Source organism: Halichoerus grypus, chromosome 7 (genome assembly GCF_964656455.1).
Source record: "Halichoerus grypus chromosome 7, mHalGry1.hap1.1, whole genome shotgun sequence".
Taxonomy (NCBI): Eukaryota; Metazoa; Chordata; class Mammalia; order Carnivora; family Phocidae; genus Halichoerus; species Halichoerus grypus.
In genome coordinates this window covers 41,441,054-41,461,873 of record NC_135718.1, presented here as the reverse complement: position 1 = coordinate 41,461,873, position 20,820 = coordinate 41,441,054, and the positions used below count along the sequence as shown (strand labels likewise).

Genomic DNA, 20,820 nt, shown 5'->3' with positions numbered 1-20,820 from the left:
GAGCCAACGGGTGGGGGTTTGGAGACAAAGGTGGGGAAGGAGAGGTAGAAGTCCAGGGATGACTTCACATTTGAATTTACCTGGCGAATTCCAGAGTACCAACAAATGAGATGGGTCATATGAGAAGAAGAGCAGGTTTGAGCAATGCTGAGTCTGGGGAGCCAATGGAATATCCAGTCAGGAATGTCTGTTTTGCAGTTGTGGATAAATGGGTAAATGGGTTTGAAGCTGGGGAGAGGGTCTGGGTATCAATTTGGAAGTAAGTACTCGGAATGTGTGCATCCTTGTTTATCCTTATTATCTCAAAAATTTGCAGCTGTTAGGATATCTTTATACCTCTAGCATTTTATGCACTGATTATATCCTGCCTGGGATCAATATGTCTCTGTCTCTAACTTACAGTTTTTGCTCTACTTGGAATTGTTTCTACCTGTTGGTATATTTAGTTCCACTCTCTGATTCTTCTCTAGGCATCTTAGATCATAGAGCTCTCCTATTGGAAAGTGTTCCTTACCTCCCAAATCCTTCACTTTTAACATCTGGAGATGAAGATTGCTTTTGAGGGAAAAAATAATCAAAGTCCTTTAAGAATGCCTTATATTCATATGTGTTTATAGCAGAAGGGGTAAATGCATACTAAATATTATTTGCTCTTCTAGGCACTACTGCTTTGGAACCATTACTTTGCTTCCTGGCTCTAAATGATTTGCTTTTAATTTCTCAAAATAGACATTAGAACATTTCTTTTACTTAAACAAAAGCCATTAAACCATTCTTTGTGGAGCAGTGAGCTTCCATACTGATATTGTTCAAATATACAGAAGCAATTTTGTTACTGCTATTTTATTATTTTGTGTCTTTAGGCAGATCATTTAACCCACTTGAACTTTAGTTGCCTGGCATGTGAGAGACATGCATAATATTTTGCTATGATTGCTAAGTTCATTACAGTGTGAAGGAATTTATGACATGATCAGAAGAACTTTTTTTTCTCCTTTCCAGATGTTACTGTTTATGAAGATCATTGGATTGGTGAGACAGTACTACAGTCAACATTTACCAGTCAGTTATTAAATCTTGGGAGTTACTCATCTGTCCAGTCTGAAGAGTGTAAGACACATTTTAAATATAATAATTTCCTAGTATTTAAAGTATATACACATATTAGAAAAAGCTACAACAATGTGAGAATACATATGCACAAGGTTATTCAGGGAAGTGTTTATAATTGCAAGACACTGGGAAAAATCGGAATGCTCCTGCGTAGCAGAACGACTGATTACATTGTGGTACATTTCCACAGTGAAATACTATGCAGCCGTGAAAAAGAATGAGAAAGAGCTCTTGTGAATTGGCAGGGAATGATTTCCAGGACATACTGTTATGTGAAAAACACAAAGCTCAACAAAGTATACATAGCATGCTATCCTTTGTATAAGAAAGAGGGGAGTAATAAAATATATGTGTATCTCCTCATTTGTGCAAAAAAAAAAAATGCAGGAGAGAAAACAGAAATTAAAGAGATGAGTTACCTACAGAGTGGGTGGGAAAAGGGACAGAAAGAAGGAGGGAATGGAAATAGGGTAGCATTGAGGAGGAGGGAGTAACACTTCTCTGAGTGGATCTCTTTGTGTAGCTTTGATTCACCGAGAATCACAGTGCTGCTTCCCATACCCACAGTAAACCAAATGCAGTGGAGGGGGAAGCCCCAAAGAAATGCCACTAACAAATGAACCTAACCGTATTACAAAGGAGGGTGGGGGAAGGCAAGATCAAACCTCAGTAACTGTGGAAAACAGTGTATGCACTGGATTCTGCAAGGCCCAGGACAAAAGGAGGGCATGGGTGCTGCAGTCTGGTTAGTAGAAGTGCTTCTTAGAGGGGCGTGGGTTAGCAACAGCCTGGAAACTGGAAGCAACAAAATGTAAAAAGTCAATTTCCAGTTTGGGGATTTCTTTAAAAGATGTAAGTGTTATCCTTTGTTACGAGTATTTGAAGTTGCCGCATCTTGGAGAGCATATGTCCATGGAGCTAAATGAGTTTTAAGTAAAATTCACCATATTTAATAGATGTTAATACAATAGAAGAGTAAGGAATGTTTTGAAATCATGAAAATAACATGGTATGCAAATATTTTGCAAGGGATCGGGGGAGGTAAATGTCATAGGTAGAGTTGGTTTTAAGACTGATTTACATTCAAGTAAGGCTGATCTGTTGCAGTCATTTCAGAAAAATCTTAGGACCTAATTCTAGATGGAGAATATCACATGGAACCCCTGGGAAGCTTCAGGTTTTTTGTAGAACAAAGAGAAGAACCTTGAACTAGTTAGAGAACCTTTAAAGGTTACTTCAAATTCTTTCTTTTCATACTTATATAGGAATTTATATTGCCCTGTTTTTCATAGTTGGTAGCTAACATATATTCTAAGTCTTTTTAATTTGATGTAGGGGAATGGTTATCAGTTGGTACTTTGAGAATATTATAATTGTTTTTCTGAAAGAATAAATCAATTTGGTTAGGTTTTTGTTTTTGTTTTTACAAGTACTTACAGCTCATGAAACATTCTTCTGATCAATATATTGTGCTTTTAGAGAAGACTTCTGTTCTTTCCTCATTATAGTGAGGTGTTACATGTGATAGGACATAAATTTATCTTAAGTATTATTAAATTGAAATGATTAAGTATATAAATCAAAGGTTAATACAATGTTTTTGTGAAGTAGATGATTTTAATTGGAATCTAAGTAATTCCATGTTTCTGTTTTATAAATCAGGGATAAATAAATACTTGGATATCAGGGATCTTTGTATTTTTCCCGAAAAGCTCCACATTATAGACAAAGAATGAAGCCCAGAGAAGTTATGTACGAGTTCTCAGAACTCATTGTTGACAGAGTCAGAATTTGAACCCGTTTGAATGTTGATTCCACACGTGCTGGAAATATTGCGAAAGAGGGATTAGGATGTCTGGTGGATGAATTGGAGCCCCGGATGGAGCTGCTTGGAGCTGGGTTTTGCTGTAATCTAACAGGTCTTATCTCTTCCTCTCTTGCGCTCATTCCCCTTTCATGCCATCTGTTCTTTTCTCTTATGCTCCTTGCTTTGTTAGTGATATCACCTTTGCTTCATAAAAGTCATGGAGAAATGGAGTCATCTTAACTAGAATGAATTTCAGGTATCAGGTTCTAAAAACCTTAAAACATTTGTTTTTATCCATGCACTGAGCTGTGCAAGGGATCTTGATGCCATCTTTCATCTTTTCTGTACCCTCTCCATCTCATTGTTTCTTGGAGTCCACCTCTGAACTGTTTCACAAATCTGTCACCCCTCGTCCCTTTATGCAGTCTTGCCTGGTTCCCAGCACTCATCGTCTCCCGCTGGATGGCCACTGGCCTCCTAAGTGTTCTTCCTACTCTCTCTTCTGTGAAAATTGATTCCTCCACATTAAGGGGTCTGTGAGCTTGGATGGCAAGGCATTACATCTTTACTTTCTCTGATAGCTAACTGAAAACGAGCATCTGCTTCCATTATCCATGAGGCAACAATCCACAGTAATATTAGCAGTACTTGGGGCTTGGTCACCAATGGAAAGCACGTATATTTTCATATCACATATTATAGTTGTCGAAGATAACTTGAATATCATCTATGCTCGTCACTACTTTGAAATTACAGTAGTTGTTACATACTCTATTATATATTGTTATTTAATGTACTAATGAGGCACAAATTATCTGTTGAAAAATATTTGATTGCTGTATTTCCATATAGTCGGTTTTGCAATCTTATTTTATACATTGAAAAATACTATTTTGTAATGAAAATGCTCTATAATTAGATAATGGTAGTAGTTGCACAACATTGTGAAATACTAAAAAACACTGAATCATACACTTTATTTAAAAAAATTTATTTTTATTTTATTTTTTTTAGTAGTCTCCACGCCCAACATGGGGCTTAAACTCACAACCTTGAGATTTAGTGTTGTGTGCACAATCAACTGAGCCAGCCAGATGCCCCAAATTATACACTTTAAAAGGGTGAATTTTATGTATGTGAATTATAGCCCAATAAAACTTTTTAAAAAAATACTATTCTGATAATCATATGCTTCATCAGACTACCAGAAGCATATGTAATATGTAAGGGAGTACAGATCCCTTTCTCTTTACTTGGAAATATACCCCCTCCTCCATTTACTACCTAGAAAACTAGGACATTTTTTTCCAAAACCCAGCTCAAATATTCCTTCAATAAAGCTTCCAACTTGCCTGGGCAGTTGTTTCTGTGTGTTCTTGGGAAGGCTTACATGCATCTCTTATACCCTAAGCCCAGTGTTTGTTATTGACTATCTCAAGGTTGATAATTCCTTCAGTGTGAGTATCATGACAAGATATGTCTTTGTATCCCTAGCACCTGGCATAATGCCTGGCACGTAGTGGATGGTCCCCTGATGAGTGAATGAATAATGAGGCTTTAGTGTAGCATAAGAAATACATTAGGATGAAAATGTTAATGGAAGGAAAGAAGAATCATTTGTTTTTTTCCTCCTGAAATCAGCAAATAGACCCAACCTTCTAAAAAAGTACTTAACTGCTTTTTGCTAAGATCTTATTTTGGTCAACAATCCACTATATATTCAAATATACCTCCCTTACCTTCAGGGAAATTAAAATTTAATCAGCAAACCTCATCAATCTGTCCATTTGAAATGTGTGTATTTTATTATATGTGAAGTATATCTCAAAAAATGAGAAAACATTGAAACAAATAATTAAAACATAGACGAAAACATCTAAATGACATAATGACCGAAGAACTAAACAACTGATCTAACAATCAGGAGAAATATTACAACGTAGCATATGCTCAAATGCCACATGAAAGCTGGAGAGAAAAGCTCTCTACGGGAAGAAGTCACTGGGAGCCGCTCTATGGTGGTTGTTTTTCTGTGTAGTATTTGCATAGATAGAGGGGGTGAAGCGTTGTAGCCAGTGAGAGTGGTGAGGACCGAGGCTTGGAAGTGGGGAAGAGGAAAGCATGTTCAGGGAAGGAGTCATTAGGTGACAAGTGTATTGCAGATGAGGAACATAAAAGTCTTGAGGAAGAATAGCAGTGGTTGGGATGGTCAGGGAAGGTGTGAGCAAATCAGACTGCAGGGATTAGGGGACTGATTGGGTAAAGCAGGGTAATGGAGGGGTCAACAGAAATAACCGAAATACTGGTCTTGGTTAATTGGTAGAAAAATGATATTATTAACAAAATAGAGAAGGGAACAGGGCAAGTTGTTTTGGAGATGGTAAATAATTCTAATTCCCTTGGTTAAAAATAGCAAGCTTATTTGTGCACCTAAGCATTTAAGAAAAAGTTACATATTTTTAGAAATGAAAGCATATTTTCCATTTAATCACACTTTACAACATAAAATACATTTCTAAGAAAATATTGTGTTGTTAAGAAAATATAATTTTGCCATCTTTCATACATGTGTGTGTCTTTCTTTCTTAGACTCCAATATAGTTAATGATGTTGTACTTCGAGACTTACTGGCATACGTGTCTTCAAAACATTCCTATCTCAGGGATCTTCCTCAGAGGCAGCCTCAGAAGATGAACAGTATAGAATTTGTAGATTTGGAGCAGCTACAGCCGGACGTATTGGTCCACGCAGTACTAAGAGTTATTGATATCACTGTGCTGACAGGTAAATATTTGCGGCACCATCTTAATTTTAGATTATAAAATAATTAAGATACCAGACTTTTGTAGTGTATCATTTGGTTATCACTATTATATTTATCATTGGACATTAAAGTAAGGTGTCCTATGTGATAAAGTAATGCTGGCTGAAATATTTCTTTTCCAGAGGCATTATACAGTTATAGAGGACAGAAGCAAAGGAAAGTTATGTTAACAGTGGAACAGGTCCAAGGTCAACATTATGTGCTTGTATTATGGGGTCCTGGAGCAGCCTGGTACCCTCAACTTCAAAGAAAAAAAGGTAAATATCCCAAAAAGCTTTTAGCCTATTTATAGTTAGGTAAATGATTAATGCTTATGAGCTGAAGATGAAGAGCATCTTAAGAGATTAAGATAGACATTTGAAATAGTAGGTGATCATAATTGAATATTCGTCTTCGGATTTCTTCTGTTATGATTTTATACCTCCTGTAAGCAATTTCGTGATCTAAAAAGTCCTCTTTAATTAACAGAGGCAAAAGAAAAGTTTCCATTTATTCCCAGGTTTACTACTTTACCTTTTTAGTGAAGATCTTATCTCCTTCAGGAAACGTTCTTTAAAAATTGAAATCTGGAGACGCTTCTACAGTTTTTATCCAGCCAAAGTACTCTGATAAATAAACGTCTCTCTGGTTATAAAGCAGATGTTAGGGGAGCTGCATTAACCCTTTCAAGTCGCAATGTTACTGTTTCACAAATTAGTGTCTTCCAGGTTTTTATACCAGTTGTTTTAAAAGTGTGGACTATTAGTCATCCATAGAATGTTCATGTTTAAAATATGACCCGTGACGCCATTTTTCTTTAAAGCATGAGTTACTAATAATTTATGATGAATTTAATTAAATGGCATTGATGTTTCAATAAAATAGTATAGTATCTTCATTTCAATATTATATTGTGAGATCCTTTTGTTGTAACAGTCAGAAATAGTTTAATTAGTGGCTTGTGAGTTATTTTATCCTGCTGAACTAATCCAGAGATTGGTTAGGTGTGCGACTGATTCTTTTTTGCCTGAAAGAGTTAATGCCTCTTCCCAAACTTCTACCTACAAAATGGTTATCTAAGGATAGGATCTGTCACATTCTCTCTCTTAATCATTAATAGCCTATAACCAGGATTTGAGGTAAGTCTGACTTTTGACTTTTATGTTAGGATCAAACAATGGCAAATATTTGTTCAGTTGAGAAATCTGACAAACATGTGTCAGTGGTAGACTGACCATTGTTATTGACCACTATATCATAGCTGGGAACATGAGTCTAGTGCATGTGGAACAAAATGTAGGTCAAAGGTGCTATTCCATTTGTGATGGAGCTGTAGCAGACTGCTCCATGCTTCCTATGAATATTCTTCTAAAAGTTGTAGTTATTTGGCTAATAGAAGAGACATCCTAGTTCTCTCTAGACGCTTCTATGGTATTTAGGTTAATACTGGAAATTTGTGAATCCAGGAATTAAGATATAGTTGTTCTTTGGTCATTCATTCATTCAGCATACTTTTATAATCATCATTTTTAAGTTTTGACATCCACCTCAATACCTCAAAATTATTCTTTTCAAAATGGGAAAGTACCAATTTTGAAGGATCATCTAAGTAAGTGATTCTACTTTCAGAAACTGTTAGCATTTTATCTATTCATTTAGTGTTTCTTGAGGTGTTCTCTGTATTAACCTCCATACTGGGCACTGGTTTTCCTTGTTCCTGAAGATAACAAACTCACATTGAGATGATATAATCAGAAATGATCGTCAAGTAGTCATTGTTGAATACTGGAGATCACAGAGTTGATGTTTTGGGGAGGAATAATAAGAAATCCCCAATTCACATTCTTTCAAAATATGCATGGGAATTTGTAGCAAGGACTGATCACAGTTTAGGTCCTAATGAGGGTGGACTAGGGGCATACACTACACTTCTTAGGAATAATTGGGTACATAAAAGAAGCTATTCAGAACTAAATGCCATTCCAATGCAATATTCTGAAAGTATTTAACAGAAGTCTAATATTTTAAAAATATAACAAATTATAATAAAGTACTCTGTGACATTACTAATTAAGCACAGAGTAATGCAAATGATCCCAACGTTTGTAATTATACTTAAGGCAAAATCATAGTTATGTCTGTATGGAGGTTTGAAATCTATTCACATCCTTAATTCATGATTCAAATAATAGAAATGTATTAGAAATTGTCTCAATACCAGTCTCCTTCAGACCTGCTAGTCTAATCTGCACACGACTCCTTTCTGTTACTTGAATTTGCCAATCTTTTTCCTGCCTTGGGATCTTAAGTTTACATGTTTCCTCTGCCTAGAGTGCTCCCCCCTACAGGTCCCCGCATGGATGTCTCCTTCATTTCTCAGCTTCAATGTCATATCCTCAGGGGGGCCTCACACATACATAATCACTATCAGATTCAGTCTTTGAGGTCCATTCGTGCCACTTAACACAATCAGGATTATCCAGCTTATTTGCTTGCTTGCTAATTAACTAATTTTCTCCATAGATTATAAATTCTGTGAATACAAGCATTCTGCTAAGCTTGTTCAGCCCTGTATCCTCATTAAACAGCACTGCGCCTGCGCTCGCAGTGCTTTCTTTGTGAATGAACGAATGAAGAATAAAATACAGATCAAGCAACCACTCAAAATCTCCAGTCTTGAAGGAATAAGAGACTCAAGTTTGAGGAGGGAATAACTTTGTTTCAAATGATAATAAAAAATCACCAGTTTGAAAATGCATGCACACAAAGTTTTGGCAACCCATGGAATGTATTAACAAATTATATTTAAACTTGGGCACTGAGGGCTTTTAGTGAACTGAACTAGAACGCTTCTCTGGTTAACTTAACCAATTAAGGGGCATATATTTGAAGTATACAGGAGTATCTCATGGTACATAGGGCAAGAGTGCTGATGGGTTCAGGGGTACTTAAGAACCAGGAGTTGAAATGCTTTGTGGATCCCGGGCAGCTTCTCCAGCTGTGTGCTTTATTCACTCGGTGCAGACTTTCTCTGCTTTTCAACCATATGGAAGGCAGCAGAAGATGCTTACTCTGTAGCCCCTGATTTTACTTTTCCTTTTAAGAGACCAGTCCATTTCCAAATTCCCAGCAAAGAAAATCTGATTGCCCAGACTGAATTTGATTCAATCAACTATGGCCTCGGGGACAGGGTGGGAAAGTAGAATAGGAATGCCTGAGCTTGTTTCAGAGGGTCAGGGAACAGATGAGAGGGTCATTTGTGGTCTGGGTGGACACACAAAGGTATTCGCCACCAAAGATATGAATGTTCACTAGCCCAGAAAGACGTATGTGATGTTACTCTTTAGTTTAAAAAGTAGATTATAAAATTTCATGTATAATAGAATCCCATTTTAATAAAGCAGGTAGGTGAGTATGTGTATACATGAAAAATTTGGAAATATAGATATTAAAATGCTAGCAATGGCTATGTTTGTTTTTTCTTTATGCCTTTAGTTTGAATTTTGTACATGTGTGAATCTGCATTTATTTTTTACACATTTAGTAAAAACTTCGAACTTAGTAAATAGAGAATAATATAATGAAATACCCATTATAGTACCCATTATACCCATTATATTAGAACATTGGCCAATCATATTTCATCTATTGCTACTCTTTTACTGTATAATATTTTATAGTAAATATATTTTATTTATGATTAAGAAATAAAGCAAGTTTTTCCTTTTGAAAAGAAGAGCAGATAAGGTTTGGAATAGCTAGTTAACAATTTGAAAAAAAAATTGAATTAAATTTATACTTCATATTTGTGCCAAAATAAATTCCAGATGCATTAGAGATTCAAATTTTTTTTTTTTTTTTTAAGAAAGAAACAGTAGTAGAAGAAAATATAAGCAAACTTATTTGGAATGTAAAGATTGGTAGGTTAAACAAAATGCAGCAACAGGAACTGTACATAAAAATCATCATATACCAAATTAAAAGGCAAGTGAAAAACCAGAAAAAAAAAGTTGCATTTTGTCAAAAAATAATGCAATAAACAAAAGACAAATGTCGGTAAGTATAAATGGGCAATAGATACGAACAGGAAGTCCCAAAGAAGAAATAAAAATGGCCAATGAATGTATGAAAAAAAATTTACTTATTAGTAATTGAAGGCACACAAATAAAGTAATGGCAGTACATGATTTTTCTCCTGAGTAATTGATAGAGAACATAAAGGGGAACAGCCACTCTCATAAACTATTGGAAATGTAAATTGGCAAAACCTTTCTTGAGGACAACCGACAGTGCATTATGAAAACCGAATTTGGAATACCTTTGGCCTAATAATTACACTTCTAGGAATTTATCATGGCTATGCATAAACATGTAGCTAAAAGTATATTTATCACAGTACTGTTTATAATAGTAAAAAAACAAAAAATAACCAACATGCCCCCAAACAAGGAATTGCTGTATTAATTTTTAAGATTTTGGCATATCTGTTCCAAAGTATGGGCATATTATGCAGTATTTTAAAATAATATAGAATAATACTTAATGACATATAAATCCAATTGAAAACAACTGGATGTCCACTAAAAGCGTTAACTGTGTTTATCTGGGGGTGTTGAGATTATGGCTGTTATTTATGTACTTAATCTGATTTCTAAGCCTGTATTTTGTAGTGGGACAAGCAAACTTTTAAAAATAGTGATTGTTTTTAAGCAGTGACTTGGAATATATATGCTTTAGCTCTTTCTAATGATGCTCTGTCTATACAGACTTACTGTATAGACTTACTTGTTTTAAAATTCGGCACTTTTGGGGGCGCCTGGGTGGCTCAGTTGTTAAGCGTCTGCCTTTGGCTCAGATCATGATCCCAGGATCCTGGGATGGAGCCCCGCATCCAGCCCCCGCATCCAGCCCCCGCATGGAGCCCCCTCATCGGGCTCCCCGCTCAGCGGGAAGCCTGCTTCTCCCTCTCCCACTCCCCCTGCTTGTGTTCCCTCTCTCGCTGTCTCTCTCTCTCTGTCAAATAAATAAATAAAATCTTCCAAAAAAAAAAAAAAAGATTCTGCATTTTTCAAGAAGAAACTAAGGAAAAAAAACTAAGGAGGCAGTGTGGGGGAGGGGTGTGAATTAGCTTTATGGCCTGAAGTAAGTGGAAACTAAAAGAACAGCTGTTATTACTAGAAAACTCAGTGCTAAGAGATCTTTTGTTTTATTAGAGTTTAAAGTTGAATTTATTAATATAGAATAGGATTATTTGGCAAGAAGCTCTGTGCCACTGCAGTTTTAAGGATTACAATTATGACTGAGGGAACTGAAAATACATGCAATTGTCTCTCAATGCTATTTTTTTTCTGTCCTTGAAAAATTAGCTAAATAAGAAAACGAAGGTGTTGAAAAATCAGTGAGAGATATTGATTATGGCAGACACGTTCCATTTCTATGCCTTACTCGTTTTAAAAACCTTTGCCTGTAGATATCAAAACAGGAATTAGCTACTCTGAAAAGCAGTTGGTTATGATAAATTATGACTGTTTAAGAGACCAAGAAATCTTTAGAGAAAATTTTTATTAAAATTATTTCCAGCATCCTTATACTATTGCCCTAAAACAGCATAATTCACATTTTGTCTTTTAACACCCAAACTCCTTAGAGTGGTAAAAGTTGTATTTAATTGAATTATTTGGATCAATCTATTTAATCTGATTCTGAGCCTAGATTATTTCCTTCTCGGTGACTTTTTGTTTTTGTTTGTTTGTTTAAGATTATATTTGGGAATTTAAATATCTTTTTGTTCAGCGCAATGACATCCTAGAAAGCCTAGAATTGCATACAACATTTTGGTCATCCTGTGAGTGCCTGTTTGACGATGATATAAGGGCAATTACATTTAAAGCAAAATTTCAAAAAAGCATGCCCTCCTTTGTGAAGATGTCAGATTTAGCAACACACCTGGAGGATAAGCGTTCAGGTAAGTTCTTTATATACGTAAGATATTGCTTGTTTTAATATAAGCAAGGGAAGCTACCATTTATGGGAAAAATGTATAATTAAATATGAAAGTAAAATATAGATCACTATAAACAGCTCAACCAGATATTTACATAGCTTGTTAGCTTTCTGCCTACAATCCTTCGAGGTTAATCTGTAATTATTAGGGATCACTTAAAAATACTTTTTGCATATATGTGCAAGCAGCTTATCACTTAATAAACCAGAAATAGAAAAATGGCCCTAACCAGAGTCACTGTTGAGATAAGCATTTTATCAAGTTATTAAACTGTTACCTATACATGGTTGTTAAAATTTAGCATTGATACAGAATTCATGCAATTTGCTTACTGCTTTAGTAAAATGTAATAACATACTTCCTGAACTCACATATTTGTGTGTGTGTGTATGTATGTGTATAAAATTCATCCTTAGAAACATACTACATAGAAGATTGCCTTTGGTGATGGATTTTATACACATACTCACACACTTTCCATGAACTTAATACCATTTAATTAATTTTGAGTGCAGTAGTAAAAGGAATATGTCTTAGGTTCAATATGCCATACGCTTTGGAATGAAGAGAGTAAAATAGTGAAAATAACTAGATAAATTGATACAATTTTAGTGGGAAATACTTTTCACTAAATTACATTCCTAAGTACAGAGATGATGCTAAAAGTATGCTAACTCCAAGTTAAAGGAATAACCAATTAAACAGCACTTGAAGCTATTTTTAAGGTTGCTAAATGCCAATAATCAGTAAATGCCAGTGATTATCAATTTTGGAAACTAACAGAATGTTTTCTGGTGGCTATTATAGCAATTGTTTTTAGAGGGGAAATGAAGGTTGAAAAAAATAGTAGGTATCTATAGGTTTATTGTTACATAATTTAAGTTTTTTTTTTTTAATTTTTTTTTATTTTAAAGATTTTATTTATTTATTTGAGAGAGAGAGAATGAGAGACAGAGAGCATGAGAGGGAGGAGGGTCAGAGGGAGAAGCAGACTCCCCGCCGAGCAGGGAGCCCGATGCGGGACTCGATCCTGGGACTCCAGGATCATGACCTGAGCCGAAGGCAGTCGCTTAACCAACTGAGCCACCCAGGCGCCCCATAATTTAAGTTTTTTAATGAAGAGGAAAATGGTCAAAATTCTTTCTCAGAATTTGTATAAATAAGATTACCATTTTTGGTGCTTTTATAGGTTAAATTATTAGAATAACTCAGGAACTTTGGATTTTGATACTAACTTTCAATTTTATTCTCCCATTTGCATGAATAATTTTCTGCATTCTTATAGATGGTTTTAGATTTTATTAAATGCTAAATGTGGTTTAAGTGAAATAGGATTATTTTTACAATGTTCCAAAATGAAATGAGTTGGAACTCCTAAGAGATCACAGGCTAAGATTCTCAAGTATATTTCTGGAACTTTTTGCTAGCATGCTATGCCCCCTTTTGGTACATCCATGGAAATGTAAAAGTTGTGTCATAAAGCAGGGAAGATATCTTAGAGTGCTTTTCTAATATGGCTCAGAGTGTTAAATTTAAAAAGATTGTTAATAAAAGTTTTTAGGGTATAATTTTTGTACAATAAACTACCCTTACTTGAAGTATCCAGATTCACACTGGTGAGTTTTGACACAAGATCCATGAAACCATCGCCACAGTCGTGAAACCATCACCAGTCTGCCCCTTTGTAATCTCTCCCTTCCCTGCGTACCTGCCCTCCTGATCCTTTGAGGCAATCAATCTGTCACTGGAGATTAGTTTGAATTTTCTATGATATTATATACATGGAATCTACATTATGTACACTGTTTTGTTTGGCATCTTTAATTAAGCAAGTTCTTTTGAGACATATCTATGCTTTTGTGCACATCAGTAGTTCATTCCTTTTTATTCTCTTGTACGAACATACCGTGATGTGTCTATCTGTCCATCTGTTGATGGACATCTGGGTTGTTTCCAGTTCTTGGCTCTTTTAAGTAAAGCTTCTGTAAACATTCATGTACAAAGTGTTATATGGACATAGTCTTTCTTTATTCGTGAGTAAATACCTAGTAGCTGAATAAGCTGAAGGATTATATGGTAGGTATATGTTTAATTTTTTAAGAAACTGCCAAACTGTTTTCCAAAGTAGTTGTAGCATTTTGTATTTCCACCAAGCAGTGTGTGAAAGTTCTGTTTTTCCCACATCCTTGTCAACACTTAGTATGGGCCTTCTTTTTAATTTCTGTAACAATAGGTCATTGTGGTTTTATTTTTTATTTTCTTAAAAGATTTTATTTATTTATTTGACAGAGACAGACACAGCGAGAGAGGGAACACAAGCAGGGGGAGTGGGAGAGGGAGAAGCAGGCTTCCTGCGGAGCAGTGAGCCGGCCCGATGCAGGGCTCGATCCCAGGACCCTGGGATCATGACCTGAGCCGAAGGCAGACGCTTAACGACTGAGCCACCCAGGCACCCAGGTCATTGTGGTTTTAATTCGCATTTCCCTATTGGCTAATGATATTGAGCATCTTTTCATGTACTCAATTGCCATCCACATGTCTTCTTTGATGAAGTGTCAACTGAAATCTTTTGCCCATTTAAAAACAAAGCGTTGATTATTTTCTTATTATTGATTTTTGAGAGTTCTTTATATTTTGGGTAAAAATTATCTGTTAGATATAGGCTTTGCAGATATGTTCTTCCAGTCTGTTACTAGTCTGTTCATTCTCTTAACCAGGCTTTTTGAAGACCACAAGTTTCGAATTTTGATGAATTCCATTTTATCCATTTGTTCTTGTATGGTTTCCTATTTAGAAAATCTTTGCCTTACCCAGCGTCACAAACATATATGTCCTTTGTGTTATTTTAGAAGTTTTAGAGTTTTAGGGTTCACATTTGGGTCCATGATCTATTTTGAGTTAATTTTTATGTATGGTGTGAGGCATGGTTGGAAGTTCTTTTCCTTTTTGCATATGAATATCCAGCTGTTTAAGCCCCATTTGTTGAAAAGATTACTATTTTTCCAGTGAATTGCTTTTACCCCTTTGTCAAAATCAGTTGTTCACACATAAATGATCTATTTTTGGGCTTTCTCTTCTATTTTATTGATCTATTTGTTTATCTTTATCCCAGTACCACACTATTTTGACTACTGTAGCTTTTATAATATGCCTTGAAGTCAGATATTTTTAGCCTTCCAACTTTGTTCTTTTTCAAAGTTGTTTTGGCAATTCTAGGTACTTTGCATCTCCATGTGAATTTTAGGATTAGTTTGTCAATTTCTAGAAAAAAGTCTGCTGGGATTGTTTTGAAGCTATGCATCAATTTGAGGGAGAATTGACATAATATTGAGTTTGCCAACCTAAGAACAAGATACATCTTTTATTTCTCTTAGCTGCGTTTTGTAATTTTCAGAATATAGGGCTTTCATATCTTTCTTCAGACTTCTATTTTCTGTTTTTCTGCTATTACAATTGGTGCTTTTTAAAATTTCAGTTTCAATTGTTTGTTGCTATTGTGTAGAAATATAGTGATTTTTGTATATTGATCTTGTCTTTTGTAACCTTGCTAAACTCACTAAGCTCAATAGTAACTCTTTGGTAGATTTGAATTTTCTACATCTGTGAAGAAAGACAGTTTTATTTTTTCCTTTCCAGTCTGGATGCCCCTTATTTATTTTTCTCACCCCTTTGCACTTGATGACTTCTCTAATATTGAAAAAAGTTGTAAGAGCAAACGTTTTTACCTTATTTCTGATCTTAGGGAGAAAACATTCGTTCTTTCATTATTAAGTATGACTTTGGCTTACGGTTTTCCTCAATGCTTTGTATAAGGCTGATGAAGTTGCCTTTTATTCCTAGTTTGCTGAAAAAAATTTTTTTCTTATCAAGAATGGGTGTTAGAATTTATCAAATGCTCTTTCTCCATCGATTGAGATGATCATAGAGTTTTTCTTTTGCAATCTTTTAATGTAATTACATTGATTGCTTTTTGAATGTTAAAACAGCTTTGCAGGGACGCCTGGGTGGCTCAGTTGGTTAAGCGTCTGCCTTCGGCTCAGGTCATGATCCCAGGGTCCTGGGATCAAGTCCCACATCGGGCTCCCTGCTCCGCGAGGAGCCTGCTTCTCCCTCTGCCTCTGTCTCTCTCTCTGTCTCTCATGAATAAATAAATAAAATCTTTAAAAAAAAACAAAACAGCTTTGCATTTATGGGGTAAACCCCACTTGGTCATGATGTGTCCCTTTTCTATGTTGCTGGATTTAATTTGCTGACATTTGTTAAGAATTTTTATGTTTGTGTTCATGAAGGATATGTGTAGTGTTTTTTTTTTCTTGTAATAGCTTTTTCTGCTTTTGGAATAGAATTAGAATAATGCTCATGGAATGAGTTGGGATGTAGTTCCTCCTCTCCAGTTTTCTGGAAGAGTTTGTTTAGAATTAGAATGTTTTCTGCCCTACATGTTTGGTAGACTTTCTCAGTGAAGCCCTGTGGGCCTAGAGTTTTCTTTATTGGAAGGTCTTAACTACACACAGACAGTGGGGAGCTCCATTTAACTTGGTGTCACGGAGAAGTCAGCTCTGTTGGCTACCGCTTACACCGAGCAGCTACCTCCTGGAATTGAAGATGTAGAATTAGATTTTAAAATCAAAATCACCATCGTGAACACTAATAAAATGGGTGCTCACAGCTCTGAAGATTTGGTTTGGGGAATGAGGCTGGGGATTGGGGATATCCTTGCAAATGCTGGAGATGGGCCCCCCATTGGTAAACCACGCAAAAACTTTGTGTTGTTACAGTCAGTCCCTGGTAGGCTGTGTTCAGAGAGGGCCTTTTAGCCAATTTTCATTCTCTTTATGTTCAGCTCTGAGGGCTGAATTCGTAGTTTCTGTGTTTTTGTTTTTTTTTTAAGATTTTATTTATTTATTTGACAGAGAGAGACACAGCGAGAGAGGGAACACAAGCAGGGGGAGTGGGAGAGGGAGAAGCAGGCTCCCCGCTGAGCAGAGAGCACCACGTGGGGCTTGATCCCAGGACCCTGGGATCATGACCTGAGCCAAAGGCAGACACTTAATGAGTGAGCCACCCAGGTGCCCCTGTTTATGTGTTTTTAAGACAGAAATGGAGAGAGCATGTGGGAGTACAAGTAATTTTTTCCTAACCTGCTTCATAGTTAAATAAAAGGAGTGAGATAGGGAGCTCAACATGGGAGAATTTCCTAAGAGGGTCTGCTGTCTTAACAAAGCTTAACAGAAGCTGGATGGGGTGAAGCTGCGCCCGGCTCCTTGTCAAGAAATGAAAGTGCTTACTCAGCATCCGGTCCTGCCATCAGCAGAATGTCAGTGCCCAGCAGGCTGTAAGCCCCTTGGAAGCAGAGTCCTCATTAATCATGAACTTTTAATTCTTTTATAGAAGTGTGTAAGTTTATAAAATGTGTGGAGTGATGTTAATGTTCTTCTAAAATGATTGAATTCTTTCATTAATAGTGATACAACATGTCTGCGGCAAGGTGTGATTTAGAGTGTGCCGTAGTTTATTGGGTATGCTGACCACTACACACTCTTGTAATTCATGTAGGGATACAGGGCATGATTGGAGAAGATGATAAAACAATCTTTGGGCGCCAAAAGACTAAAGCAAACAGAAGGACTTAAGAATAGGAAAGTCACCATTAGTGGGACTCTTAAAGAGATAACCCGAAAAGAGAATAGGTAGCCAGAAGGCTGAGTTCCTGACCTGAAATGTACCACCTGCTAAAAGGATGAAGAAAAGCAAATCCAAAGACTTAAAAAGGGCTTTAAACTGAATCTCGAGAGGAAGGGAGAAGATAAACTCAGATGAACTTATAGACCTTACGGCAAAGGTAAATTAGAAAAAAAGAATGTCTGGCAGATAAAGAAACTCAGTATTTGTTTAACAGGTGAATGCATGAGCCAGTGAGAGTGAATGAACATGCTCAAGGTCCTGGTGAGTCACACATTTCGTAAATGAGAACTCTCGGTGCTCACGTGCTCTATAACCAGTGCCCATAGTATGGATGGTGATGGGCGGGAAATTGGAAAAAAAAAAGTTTAAAAAGAGGATAAGCTAGTGGTATGTTTGTTTTGGATAGAGACTGGAAGAATAACTGACCTGCTATTTGACTTTCAGCAATGATCAATTAAAAAGAAGGATGGGAAGAGAGATGTTAGCTAGTTTCAGGTGTTTCGAAGGGATTTCTACTGAAAGAGGGAGAGACCTTATTTTGCATGATTCCAGAGGACAGGGAGGAAGAAAACACCCACCTGTGCAGCCAAACTAGCCAAATAAATCTTCACTCTTAGTTATGGGCAACAGCAGCTTACCTCTCACTTTTCAGAGTAAACACCGAAGCCGCAAGCAGGTGAAATTGTCCAGGGAAAGAGTGAAGGAAGGAAGACCAAGAACGAGTCCTCGGGCATATCCTTTACTATAAGTGACTCAATCAACCTTATCATTAACCATGTTCATAAATTAAAGTTATGATTTTGGTCCTATAATTTATACACACTTCTTTTTGTCTCTTGTAGGAGTGATTCTAATCAAAGCCCAGATTTTAGAGTTAGTGATTCCTATCCCAGCAGCTCAGAAGATAGCTCTCAATGCCCGCAGCTCTCTGAGGAGCATCTTCTCTTCTCTTCCGGACATTGTATATACCGGCTGTGCAAAATGTGGATTGGAACTGGAAACAGACAAGAACAAGATCTATAAACAGTGTTACAGCTGCTTGCCATTTACTCTGAAGAAGTTATACTATAGGTGAGGCAGCCAAGCAAGCCATTGGGATGGAAAAGATGTATTATTACATGACTGGACGAGACCGAAAAATTGCATATATCAATTCTTTCTTTTTTTTTTTTTTTAAAGATTTTATTTATTTATTTGACAGAGAGAGACACAGTGAGAGAGGAAACACAAGCAGGGGGAGTGGGAGAGGGAGAAGCAGGCCTCCCGTGGAGGGGGGAGCCCGATGTGGGACTCGATCCCAGGACGCTGGGATCATGACCTGAGCTGAAGGCAGACGCTTAACGACCGAGCCACCCAGGCGCCCCTCAATTCTTACTTTCTAATGAGAACTAACTAGAACTAATCCAAGAGAATAAAAATTTTCCCCTGAGTGACAAATGGCTATTTATGAAAGCAAAAATTGTCCAGTAATCATAACAGGGATTTTTAAAAGCAGTAATTGGAAGACTTATTATCTTCAAGCAGCTATATTGAAGAAAATTTTTACTTGGTTTATATTTTTAACCAAGATCTAAATGGCTCATAAGAAACTGATTTCCATACTTTAGCATCTAATTGGAATTTAAAGGTTAAAACTGTTCTATCATCTAACCTCTCAGTGTGGAAGCTAATAAGATGTTTAACTTTTCTGTGCCTCAGTTTTCCCAGCTTCACATTAGAAATTAAGGATTGCAAATGTTCTTTGGTAAAATTGCAAACCAGCTCAGTGAAAAACACATTTTTCAAATAATAAATGTTTAAAAGCTTGGATAAATTTTTTCTTTTTACCTTGTAAATTGCATGCCTTTATAAAATAGCCATCAGTGTTTTATGCTCTTTTCTGTTTCTAAATACTGCAGTATCTAAAAACTAAATGCAAATGTATTCAGCATGTTACGTTGGTGTACGTTAAGAATATTAACAGAAGCTTAATCCATAAACCTTATTTCCCTTTACATATGTGTGTTATAAATAAGTAAATAAATTTTGCTCTTACTCTGAAAGTTGCTTGTATGGAAAAGAAAATTAAATTAAGATGCATGGTATATAAGAAATAAAGTTAATTAGGGGCGCCTGGGTGGCTCAGTCGTTAAGCGTCTGCCTTTGGCTCAGGTCATGATCCCAGCGTCCTGGGATCAAGCCCCGCATTGGACTCCCTGCTCAGCGGGAAGCCTGCTTCTCTCTCTCCCACTCCCCCTGCTTATGTTCCCTCTCTCGCTGTCTCTCTCTCTATCAAAAAATAAATAAAACCTTTTTTTTAAAAAAGAGATTTGTTTATTTATTTGAGAGAGAGAGAGCATGGAGGGGAAGGTCAGAGGGAGAAGCAGACTCCCGGCTGAGCAGGGAGCCTGATGCGGGACTCGATCCTGGGACTCCAGGATCATGACCTGAAATGAAGGCAGTCGCCCAACCAACTGAGCCACCCAGGCGCCCGTAAATAAATAAAATCTTAAAAAAAAAAAAAAAAATATAGTTAATTAAAATTGATTTCTTATCAATAGTTAAGGCTCCTTACAGAATGTGTGTGTTATTTTATGTCATTCTTAATGTTCCTAATCAATGTAATTATTTATTGGACAAAAATGTTACTCAATAAATATCCCTTATGGAGAAGACAGGCTTTGAATCTTCAGTCTAAAGAATAACTATTCAAGGGGCACCTGGGTGGCTCAGTCAGTTAAGCGTCTGCCTTCGGCTCAGATCATGATCCCAGGGTCCTGGGATCGAGCCCTGCATCAGGCTCCTGGCTTGGCAGGGAGCCTGCTTCTCCCTCTGCCTGCCACTCCCCTGGCTTGTGCTCTCTCTCTCACTATCTCTCTCTCTGTAATAAATAAATAAAATCTTAAAAAAAAAAAGAATAACTATTCAAGAGAAGGACTTCACAGATCATTATCACCTGACTATGGTATAACCTAGTATGAGGTATATACGGTATAGTTCTAAACTATACTGCATTGAAGATGTGCAAATTTTTTGTGTTGCTAGAATGTTGATAGACATGCTAAAGCAAGAGTTGTTTTTGTTTATTTATTTAAAAGCCTTTAAATTGTTTTTAGGTTTAGGATTCAGATTATTTGATTTCCTTAAAAAGAAATTTTTTTGTTGTTAAAAAGAAAATCTTGAGATTAAATGACAGATTCCTTCAAATTATCAAGTACCGTGATTCAGAAATCATTGCATGAGTCATCACTTACGATTCTACATAGGTCAGTAGCAACCTGAATAAGAAAAAGCTCTGATTGCTTATTTTTCAAAGACCCAAACAATCAAGTTGGGTATCCACATATGTTCACCCAATATTTAGTAACGTGGGTGTTATGCTGATTGATGTAAGCATACTTCTTGTACTCAAAAACTCTTATGAAATAC

General features: G+C 36.4%; 1 protein-coding gene across 14 annotated transcripts in view; it reads left to right on the top strand.

Moving 5' to 3' along the window:
* Positions 1 to 20,820, top strand: part of SHLD2 (shieldin complex subunit 2) — an 80,130-nt gene that overhangs the window by 52,551 nt on the left and 6,759 nt on the right. For 11 of the 14 annotated variants that reach the window (XM_078077478.1, XM_036079285.2, XM_078077473.1 and 8 more), the window contains 5 exons: positions 1,003 to 1,110; positions 5,510 to 5,704; positions 5,867 to 6,001; positions 11,482 to 11,688; positions 18,255 to 18,483. In XM_078077478.1, coding sequence (XP_077933604.1) covers positions 1,003 to 1,110; positions 5,510 to 5,704; positions 5,867 to 6,001; positions 11,482 to 11,688; positions 18,255 to 18,483 — 874 coding nt within the window. Of the gene's footprint in view, positions 1 to 1,002; positions 1,111 to 5,509; positions 5,705 to 5,866; positions 6,002 to 11,481; positions 11,689 to 14,016; positions 14,253 to 18,254; positions 18,484 to 20,820 lie in introns of those variants that run through there. The other 3 variants (XM_078077480.1, XM_078077479.1, XM_078077481.1) reach the window with 3 other exon arrangements.